The 11644-nt window shown below is 39.5% G+C and overlaps 1 protein-coding gene across 1 annotated transcript; it reads left to right on the forward strand.

Moving 5' to 3' along the window:
- The first annotated feature begins 4413 nt into the window (after positions 1-4413).
- LOC149212910 (disease resistance protein Roq1-like) lies at positions 4414-8752 on the forward strand. The gene is made up of 5 exons (XM_089391928.1): positions 4414-5415; positions 5524-6610; positions 6730-6993; positions 7156-8285; positions 8640-8752. Exons 1-4 carry the CDS (start codon positions 4718-4720, stop codon positions 8143-8145), a joined length of 3039 nt encoding a protein of 1012 aa, XP_089248054.1. The 5' UTR covers positions 4414-4717; the 3' UTR covers positions 8146-8285; positions 8640-8752.
- The last annotated feature ends 2892 nt before the right edge of the window (positions 8753-11644 follow it).

Here is an 11644-nt window from a genome sequence, read left to right on the forward strand (position 1 = left end):
TGGTGGGGTGCCCTATGGTTTCACAAAAGGCGTAGGGTTGAGGGACCCTAGAGGAGGGAGCGTTTGGGGCTTCTGCCTTTTTACCTTTTTTATAATCCTTTGGTTTTACCTTAGCTAGTGTTGGTATCGACACTGCTTGTGGCATAGGCGCTACCTGGGTATGTGATGTATGGGGTGTCATATTATCCTCAGGAGGAATAGGGACTACCCCCATTGCAATGTAACCTTTTCTAGTTGGCGTGGCCCTGGGGGCCAAATACCAGACTGGTATTATGAGGGCTATGCTAGGAAATGAGAGTGTTGCGATGCCTTACCCCATGTCTCAAAATAGTTTGGTTGATATCAATTCTAGCACCCTTCTTCCTCACTATTAATAAGCACTATACCACTATATCACCACTTTTTGTGCCATTGTTTCACCATTGAGACTATTTGAATTTTTTTTGAATTCCACACCTATATAGCATCAAGGAGTAATAGATAAGATATGGGGGGAGGATATAATAGAAGGGAACCCTCAGACACCAAGAGAATTCAGAAACACCTTCTTATAGTTGACATCTTCAGAAACCACTAGTGGTCGGGTTTCTTTGAGCTGCTAAAGGGGTACGATGATGATCTTTCCCATGAATTTTCCATGGAATTACACTCTCAAGAGGAAGAAAGTGCCACAACTATTTTCAAAGGGTTGGCCATCTTTCTCAGTCCTGAAACCATCAGCCGAGTGACCACGTTGCCTCTAAGAGTTAGATGATGCAAAGAAGAGAAGCAAGTGAGTGTCACATTTAGGAAAAACTTCTTCATTTCAAAAGAGAAGCCTGTAAAAGACACGAATGGAGTGAGAAGAGAAATTTTTCCTTACCCTTGGGATGAGGTAGCTTACCATATCCTTAAATATATATCTTGTGAAGGGAGATTAAGTGTGGTTTATGCCTACTACTTCAGGCTACTTTAGGAGGTGATATTCAAGGCATAATTAACCCTTTCTCAAAGACATAGTGTCCCTAATTTCCTTCTACAGTCAATCATGGATATGAGTTAGAAGGCAAGGGAAGGAAAACAACTACGTTTAGTTCACCATGGCCTCATGAAATTGATAGTGGTAGATGATATGAACCACTTGAGAATCCCTATCATATGGAACAAATTTGTGGACATGGATAGGGAGATTTTCATAGAAACACAAGTCCTCACACCACGAGAGACTCCAACCTCTAGTGTTAGAGGAAGAGAAGGAAAAGAAAAGGAATAAGAAGGAGAAAATACAGAGGAGGAAGAGGCAACAAGAACAAAAGAAGAAGAAAGAAAAACAGAGGAAAAAGAGGCAGTAAAGACAGAGGAAGGAGAAGTAGAGATGAAAGGAGAAGAGGAGGAGAAGAAAGGAGACAAAGGAATAAGCCCCGAGGAGACTTTTCCACTCCAAGGAGCAGAAGACACTGAATAGGAAGTAGTTTCAACCTTAGCTACACTGGGCACTCCTATTAAGCCCAAGAGGTAGCAATCAAGACCGATTCAAATGTATTTCAGAATCAGAATGAGCACTCGAATTAGACAAAGGAAGCCACAAACTCCTACAAGGGTAACTATAATTATTGATGAGTCATCCATAACATCTGTGGGTAGCCCTACCACTAGGTCTGTCACCTTTAATAAGCCAAGGACACAATCTCCCTTTGAGGAAGAGGAAAAAGAAAAGCTACAGGAGGATATGGGTTTGCTACAGGAGAGACATGGTTTGCTACTGGAGGGGCATAGTCTACTACATGCGGGACATGGGAAGCTACAGGAGTACACTTGAAACATTCACAAGTGGAAGCCACCACCTCAAAGACTGTTGAAAAATACCTACAAGAGCTCCAAGAACCTATCCCACAACCTAGCTTGAGCTCCTACTCCAAATTCATTGAAGGAGGAAGGATTATCCCTGAAAAATTTTCAATCCCACTCCTCTATGAGTTGGATATAGAGAGAAGTAGAACCCACAGGTGGATGAAAAATGCTAAATCTAAGAAGGTAGAGGATATAGGCCTCGTGGAAGAAAAGGTCGTTGAAATGGGCAAAAAGTTAAGATATTTGAGAATGACAGTCTATGATGAAGGATAAACTACAGGCAGAAAACATGAGGTTGAGAGAGAGGCTGCAGGAGAAGAAAACACAACTTGCCACCATGTCAAGTCACTCCATGGAAGCACTACAATACAAAAAACCATCAAAGTCTTATGCCACTTTTCTTAAATAAAAGTGGCTGCAGTTCCAAATCAAAACTTTGGCACAATATGGATCTTTTCCATTTCAGGACTACAAGCATTTCATTAAATTTTGCAGCCAAACTAACATGGAAGACATAACAAAATTGGTTGAATTTTACATGCACAACCTCATTTTGACAAATATAAATTTTTGGGATCCCAATTCAAGATTGGGAGATATGTAGCTGATGGATTTAGCATCCTGGATGACTCATGAGGAGACAAGAGATGAGGAGGTGAAAAGGGTAATCGCAAAGGAGGAAAAGGAACCATTGTATATTAGTGCAGAGCTAGTGAGCCCAAAGGTTTTCATTAGCAAGCATCGCCTCATCTCCAGTGATGCTACTTTAGCACCCAAATACATTGCTACCCAGGAGAAAGCCATTCTACACTTTGAAGACACATTCATGATGTTGGGAACAAAAAGTCTGCAAGCTTTCTAAAGGAGATGGCATGCCTTAAAATAACCACGGTTGATGGGACAGTTATTCCAAGCTGAATTTTGGGCAAAAAAACAGTGTTAGGGATCACTTGTGGTTAATTAATGGCTAACGAAATTGACTAAGGCTTTGGAAAGGAAAAATGGCATTATGACACATTTATTTATGAAAATAATGGAAATTAGGAGAAAGGGAGGTGAAAAGTCACAGGTTGCATGTGAGGAGGAAATTGAAGGAAAATAATGGAAAATGAAGAAAATAGAGGCCTCATTTATAAAAAGTCTTATGAGGATCAATTCACAGACTTTTGTCAGTTCAGTATTGGAGCTCTCCCCCTATTCTCTCTCTCTCATACTCTTGGACACTTAGAGTTTTCTTGGAGCACTCTTGGAGGGTGTGGCATACTTGGAGTTTTGGAGAAAGAAGGCAAAGGAAGAGTAGGAAAGTGTAAGAGGACATCGAGATCAACAACTACAACAGGTTTTGCTTGTAGGTATTGAGTTGCATGTGTGTTTTCCTCATTAGTTTTGGCATGCATGGAATATGCATGTGGTTTATTGGTCATTGGCATGAAGCATTTCCTGGATTGACAATGGATTTTCCTAGCCTTACCACTTCTTGGATTGTCATGGTGTTGTGGGTTTATTTCCATGTTTTTTTGTTGGTTCTCATGTTTCCTTTAGCTTGGGTTGAGTTACTAGTTCCTAGAGTCTTGGTTGGACAAACACTCTAGAGCCTTGTAACAACTTGGGTTGAGTTATTAGTCCTAGAGCCTTAGTTGGACAAACACTTTGGAGCCCTTGGTGGGTTGAGTTACTAGTCCTGGAGCCTTGGTTGGACAAACGATCTGGAGCCCTGTATAAGATGTGGATTGAGTTACTAGTCCTAGAAACCTTGGTTGGAACAAACTTTATGGAGCCCTGGAAGGCTTAGGTAGAGACCAATATGATGATGGTTTTGTGATGTTAGACCGTGAGGTGGAATCACTGTTTGATGGGTTGAGGTGGTTTGTCTATGGAAGCCCTAAATGGTTTTTGATTGATGTGTTTTATGAAATTCCGCATTCAACAATCTCCCTTTTGATCACTAATTAATCAACCAATTAATATCTATTAACTTTTTAACTATTATTTAATTATAATATAGTAATATATAATCAATATAATTACCCATAATTATATCAACAAACTTATATTGACGCATAAATTATGTTAAACACTATCCTACTTACCTTTAAAGAAACACAATTTAGGAAACGAGGTTTAAGAAACACATTTACAGTTTCCTTTCAAAAGTTTATAAAGAATAAAAAAGATTCGACGTATTGTTAGGGACTTCAATTTTTCTTTTTCAACAAACTGAAACAATAGTCCAACGCTGGAATTAAAGGTAACCTGCCTACCGACGTAATTACTTTAAGTGAACATTTGATACGAACCATTCATCATGCGTTGTCGGTGGTAAGATTCGCCTACCGAGAGAAAGCAATTATTGTACCCACTTACTTATACAAGTGCCACACCGACAAATATGGTCTGTGGATGCCACCGATAATTTTGCATAATAAAACATCTGGGCCCCACAAACAAATGAATCATATATTGTGATTGTGGTAAACAGATTTGCTTTATGTGAGGGCCCAACCACGAAACTTCTTTCTTTCCCCTTCAAATCAACGGAATACTTCCATTAAAATAATATTTTAATAAAAACGAGAAGGGAAATATATGCAACTCAAATAAATCATCCAGATTTCAGTGCAGTTTTGTTTTCAACCGATTGGCAAAATATTGCGATACAGAGACGCAGAGCGTCTTAGAGTTGGAGCTGGAACGCACTTTGCACTTGTGAGATCGAGCGATTGGCCAAGTATTGACATATACAGTCACACAGAAGTTGCAGCTGGTACGCACTTTGCACTTGTGAGATCCAGGACGACCAAGATTTTGAGGGTGAGTTCAAGCACGCAATCTCTCTCGCCTATTCCTTCACCTTTAATTTTTCTATCATTACTCTCTGCTGTATCCCATGGCCTCTGCATCTCCTTCTACTTCATATGAGATCGGCAACAACTACTCTCCATTTGACGTTTTTATTAACCATCGGGGTCCCGATGTCAAGAAAGGCCTCGCCAGCCATCTCTACCACAGCCTTCGTAGACAAGGATTAAGGGTATTTCTTGACATCGAGGAATTGCAAGCCGGTGACAATTTAAAACCTCAAATCGAAGGGGCTATTAATACAGCCTCCCTCCATATTGCAATTTTCTCTCCAAAATACGCGGAATCACCCTGGTGTCTCAATGAACTCGTCCAGATGCTGGAGACCGGGAAAACAATCATTCCGGTCTTTTATAATGTCAATCCTTCACAACTTCGGTGGACGCGGAGTGGAGACAGAGTGTATGCTCGGGGCCTTAACAGCTACTGGTTTACTTCCTTCCTGGTCATCCTCATGGCGACCATCCCCTGGTTTATTGAGCACCTGAGCGTTCTTCTTATTATTTTCGTGAGCATCCTTCTGTGTATCCTCGTTACCCATCTAAGTACGCGTGACAAAAATGGAGTGTATGCGCGAGCCCTGCGCATGCTCGAAAAGAAGACACAAGTGGATTCTCGAACCAATAGACGGAAGCCACGATACGAATCCCATACTATTGAAAAATGGAGAAATTCTCTTTCTGCTGTCTCAAATATAACCGGTTTTGAGCTCAACGCGTTTAACGGGTAAGGGAATTCAAGTCTCTCTGTTATTCTTAGTTATATACTGGATTGATTATTTGGTGTGTCGTACTTTATTTCTGTACTTATGATTAAATTGTGAACAACATTCAGTGATGAGGGGCTGCTCGTCCAGAAGGTCGTTGAACAAGTTTTCATAGAGGTTGGGAAAACACCGCTGCATGTCGCTAAATATCCAACTGGCCTCAACGACAAAGTGGAGGATTTTGAGAGCACAGTGTTATCACAGCACCAAAGCGAGCAATCTACAGCTGTTGGAATTGTGGGTCTTGGCGGGGTCGGAAAAACGACCCTCGCAAAGGAACTCTTCAATCGATACAGATCAAAGTATGATCAATCTTGTTTTCTGTCTGATGTGAGAGAAAATGCAGCCAAGGGCCTTCTAAACGTCTTGCAGAGCAGGCTTCTTAAAGACTTGGGTCAAGGAGATGTACACATAAGCAGCACCCATGAAGGCATAGAGACGCTCAAAAGACGTCTCTCATATTCTCCCCGGGTTCTCGTGGTTATTGATGACGTTGATCATATGAGTCAATTAGATGCATTATTTTTACCAATTAAACATGCCATTCGTTCATCTTGCTTCATTTTAGTTACATCTCGGGACACGGATCTTCTCAAAAAATCTGGGATTGTAGAGTCATTTATTTACAAGCAGAGAGGCCTAAATCAACATCACTCCCAAGAGCTATTTTGCCTGCATGCTTTCAACAACCCTTATCCTCGTGCTGGATTTGAGCAAATGGTTGAACAATTTTTGGATGTCTGCGGTGGATTGCCACTGTCTCTTCAAGTGATCGGAGCGCTTCTTCGTCATGAAGATTTGCACTATTGGAAAGCACAATTCAACAAAATCTCCAAAATACCTCCCACAGATATACTGAGCAGACTCAAGGTTAGCTACGACAGTTTGGATGATGAGGAGAAACAGATATTCTTAGATGCTGCTTGTTTCTTGATAGGAGAAGAGAGGGATACCGCCATAAGAATATGGGAAGGATCCCGCTGGCAAGGATGGCTGGGTCTTCGGAACCTTGAAAACAAATGCCTGTTGGAGGTGGACAGTGAAAACTGTATAAGAATGCACGACCACCTTCGGGACCTGGGCAGAGATATCGCAAAAACAGAAGTTCCGCATCGGCTTTGGCGGTCAGATGACATTGTGTTCGACAATTCACCTGTATGTATTTTGAAGCTTTCGACGGACTTTCAAAATAGGGTTGTATTATCAAACTTGTGTTTCTTAAACTTTGCCATTTTGTCAATCTTGACTCTAACAGCTCCGAATGGACCATTCAGGTACGGGGAATCAGCATGGTCGACGAGACTGACCCTGCAGAATCTTTGGAAATACCAACTAATATACGTGGATTGCAGCTGCTTAGGGCTCGAGGTAATAGCGTGGAAAGAATATTCAATGTTTCACAGCCACCCCATCCAGTGTGGCTCAGCTGGGATTCCTGTCTGTATTCCTCCCTACCTTCCTGGATTTCTCTAAAGAATTTGCGAGTTTTGCATATAAAAGGGGGAAAAATGGAAACACTCTGGCAAAATCAATCTCAGGTAGTCATGTTGTTTCTTCACATTCACAAAACTGTTTGTTTTGTTTTTTCTTCAAATTGTAAAAATTGCTTTGTTCTTCAGTTTTGTCTTGTCTTCGCATACATTACCAGAGTGTTGAAATGGAGAGGATAAAACCCACGTTCGAACATGTGAACATTGCAGGCACCTCGGCAGTTGAGGGAATTGAATATTGATGCTAACCTTTGGAATGTTCCGAAGTCCATTGGAACGCTCAAGCACCTTGAAAAATTTGTCCTGCAATGGACGGGTGATGGATGGTGGGAGGCTGTTGATCTTGAAACTTTGCCAGACGAAGTCTGTGGGATGCATTCCTTGAAACTCTTGAAGTTAGAGGCATGTACAAATATCAGGTTTCTCCCAAATTCAGCGGGAAATTGGAAGAACATCCAACGTATCTACTTGGACAGGTGCTCCGCCCTACAGGGACTCCCAGATTCAGCTGGGAACTGGACGGACCTCAGAGAAATCAATCTATCCAGCTGCTCCACCCTGCAGGGGCTCCCAGATTCAGCTGGGAACTGGACGGACCTCAGAGAAATCAATCTATCCAGCTGCTCCACCCTGCAGGGGCTCCCAGATTCAGCTGGGAACTGGACGGACCTCAGAGAAATCAATCTATCCAGCTGCTCCACCCTGCCGGGGCTCCCAGATTCAGCTGGGAACTGGACGAACCTCAAAAAAATCGACTTGAGCTACTGCTCCGCCCTGCAGGGGCTCCCAGATTCAGCTGGGAACTGGACGAACCTCTCAGAAATCGACTTGAGCTGCTGCTCCGCCCTGCAGGGGCTCCCAGATTCAGCTGGGAACTGGACGAACCTCAGAAAAATCTATCTAAGCGGCTGCTCCGCCCTGCAGGGGCTCCCAGATTCAGCTGGGAACTGGACGAACCTCAGAAAAATCTATCTAATCAGCTGCTCCGCCCTGCAGGGGCTCCCAGATTCAGCTGGGAACTGGACGAACCTCCGAGAAATCCACTTGAGCCACTGCTCCGCCCTGCAGGGGCTCCCAGATTCAGCTGGGAACTGGACGAACCTCAGAGAAATCAACTTGATCCACTGCTCCGCCCTGCAGGGGCTCCCAGATTCAGCTGGGAACTGGACGAACCTCAGAGAAATCTACAAATCTACTTGAGCCAGGGGTGCAGGGGCTCCCAGATTCAGCTGGGAACTGGACGAACCTCAGAGAAATCTACAAATCTACTTGAGCCAGGGGTTCCGAGATTCAGATGGAACCACAGTTGTCTATCATGCGATTTATTAAAAGCTTTTTAGGTGGGTTTTTCTGGTCAAAATCTGGCAGCAATTTATTGGAATCTCTATTTTGATAGCTAGTTTCTGCACAATCAAAGCGTCCCAGAAGTTTTCCAGGGTCCTGAATCTAAATATACAGTTAAAAAACTATTTTAATTGCAACAAATCAAGATTTAACCTCAATTTCTTCTGGATTCCGTCACCAAAATCTCCAAAAAATCACATTATAAACAACTCTGTTGGTAACTGGACGAACCTAAAAAAAATCGACTTGAAAGAGTGCTCCGCTTTGCAGGGCTCCCAGATTTAGCTGGGAACTGGATGAACCTCACAACATGAGCGAGTTTTTATTTAACTAAGTGCTCGGGTTTGCAGGGGCTCCCGGATTCAGTTGGGAACTGGATGAATCTAGCATATATGTGAAAAGGTGCTCCAATTTGTGGTGGACTGGGGATGTGGTGGAGCTGCGGCGCGAACGGGTGCAGGAGGTTTTTGATATGAAAAACAATTCATAATTGCAGCTCCGTCATTAACCTTCCAAGGTATAGCCAACATGTATGTATTCTGTCATCACTACCTGTTAGCTCGACATTTTCCTGCCAATTTTGGCCGGCTTAAATATTTTTCCCGTCCATAAGGTGAAGAAGATAAAGTATATTGATTGGATTTCATTTACTCCATTCTCATGCACAATTTATCATTATTAATGTAAGATTTATCTTTATAAATAATAATTATATGCATCAATATAGTTTCATATAATTCAAAGATCTTAAAGTTCGAGTAATTCTATTTTTTTAAAATATAAAATAATAAAAATAATTTTTATTAATAAATTAAATTTATATGGATATATATTGTTATTATCATTAAATTTAAATATTATAAAAAGATATTTATAATATTCTTAAATTAATTTAATTTAAGACTTATTTAATTTAAATTTTTATTAATTCATTACTAATGTATGGTTTATCTTTATAAATAATAATTATATTATTTCCATTATTTTTATATGCATCAATATAGTTTCATATAATTCAAAGATCTTAAAGTTTGAGTAATTCTATTTTTTCCTTTAAATATAAAATAATAAAAATATTTTTTAGTAATAAATTAAATTTAAATGGATATATTATTATTATTAAATTTAAATATTATAAAAGAATATTTATAACATTCTTAAATTAAGTTGATTTAAATTTTTATTAATTTGTAATGTAATATTGCAATATGGATACCTTTAGAGGTTATAGAGATTGGACAAAATTATTCATTTCAGACAAGTATTAGTTACTTTAGGAATGTGTAAACTAGCAATTGCACGTGACGTTGCAAATGAAATGTTGTAAGGCAATAGCATATAGTACTAATTAATGTTGCTTTGACAATTGTTAAAATATAGAAAAATATCAAGAAAAGGCAAGGAACATGCTACAATTAAATCTTACTGCAATACTGCTTCTTTGAGCCTTACAAATCATGAGCCTTATGTTGAAGAAATTGATTGTGATTTGCTACCTTTGAAATCAGAGGTTGTTTTGGTACAATTCCTTGATATTTATTCTTGATCACTTCCTCCTGCTATAAACAACCTTAATCAGTACAAAGTAATTTTTTTTATAGTTTGAAACAAGTGTTTACACAGGACTATAACAATTTTGTAAATAAACTTTGAATTTCTCCAACATTTTGGAAAAGGAAATATATTTTTTTGTAGGGAATTATCCTACCTTGTACAAGTCCAAGACTCTTTTTGTTTTTGTTTTTGTTTTAGGGAACTCATTTATCATCCTCAAACACATACAATTTGAAACAAAGACCAGAAATCTCAAATTATAAGCGATTTTTACTAATTTTACCAAAATTAGAACTTTGGTCGCAAAAATACATTTCAAGACAGAACTTCAAATGAAAAAAAGACTGAGATTCCACATGCAACAACATAACAACAAATTGGTTTTACTCCCAAGCCAATTTGACTACCCAATCAGGGAAAACAAGATTGCTTTTTAATTGGACACATTTTCAACCCACTGATTCCCTAGTTCATAGGTTCCCAATCCTTTTGTATCTAGTAAATCCTAAATAACAAGTCCCTGTAGCTCTTGGCAAAGGACACAAGGATTATCTACTTATGTAATCCATCTTGTGCATTTGTCTTTTTATATAAATAAAAATTCCTAGTTTTTGTTTAAATTTTTTCATGTTATTCAATGGTATTATTATAATAATGATTTCTATCATATTATTGTTAATATCGCCCCTCAAATTTTAATCTTGTTCCAAGCAAATTAAAGTTATAAAGTCAATTCTAATATTTGTTGAATTTTGACTTGTGTGGTTATGAATCTGGTAAATCATGAATAGCAAATTATTGCAACTCCCTAGCGAGATAGTACAAAGATTAGCTACTTGTGTAAATCCATCTTATACATTTGTTGTTTTTTATATAAATAAAATTTATAGAATTTATGTTAAAAAAAGTTTACTCAATGGTGTTATTATACAATGGTTCAAAATTTTGTAACTTCTATAAAAAAATTCAAGACTTATACAAGTTCCCATCTTTCACCATATTGATAAGAAACCGATAGTGCAAACTATCTTACTATCTATTTAATCAAATATGATATTACATAAATACATAAGTATTGTCTCAAGATAGGAAAACTATCTTAGACACACAATCTGTTGGTTGAGAGAATGTATCAACCACACACAAAACTAGGAACATAGTTAGGAACAGATTCCTCCAAATAGAAATAGTCACAATTAAGACAAGTAGGAATTACATATTCCAACACACCCCCTTAATGAGTACTTGTCTCAATATCAATCTGCAAAGTCTAGTTGTGGCCAAACATAACAAAAAAATATGTTGATGTTCATATAAAGGAGCAACCATCCAGTGGAATGCATGTGTGTTAACTGCTGCAATCGCCAGTCTCGTAGGATGTCCTTCGCACACATGATTTTGTCAACCATTATAACTGCATACATGTACTTATACCTGTAAATCCCCCTCCAATATCACTATGGGTTTTATCGGATTACCCGTAACCATGCTTTAGGTTTTATCGGATCACCCTGAACCATGCCACCAAGGGCTCTCAGCCACCACGGCTCAACTTAGCCACCACAACTCAACTCAGCGACGAAGGCACTCCAACTACTCTGGGCCACAACCTTGCCACTAGGGCACTCCAGCGACTCTGGGCTACAAACCCGCCACTAGGGCACTCCAGCCACTAAGGCTCACCAAAGACATGACTCAATCAGGCCGAGGGTTTTCCCAGTGAACCCTAAACCATGCCAACATGAATCTATGTCCCACTTCACTCTTACATGTGGTTTCTAGCTTACCATAAACCGACACT

Source organism: Pinus tabuliformis, chromosome 1_1, assembly GCF_031772625.1.
Source record: "Pinus tabuliformis cultivar Carrire ecotype Pingquan chromosome 1_1, CPIR1, whole genome shotgun sequence".
In the NCBI taxonomy this organism is placed as follows: Eukaryota; Viridiplantae; Streptophyta; class Pinopsida; order Pinales; family Pinaceae; genus Pinus; species Pinus tabuliformis.

Bases quoted from the DNA above. Each gene is read 5' to 3' on its own strand.
- LOC149212910 (XM_089391928.1), top strand. From the start codon at position 4,718: ATGGCCTCTGCATCTCCTTCTACTTCATATGAGATCGGCAACAACTAC. The intron at 6,611-6,729 runs GTATGTATTTTG...TGGACCATTCAG, and splicing joins TTGTGTTCGACAATTCACCT to GTACGGGGAATCAGCATGGT. The intron at 6,994-7,155 runs GTAGTCATGTTG...TGAACATTGCAG, and splicing joins TCTGGCAAAATCAATCTCAG to GCACCTCGGCAGTTGAGGGA.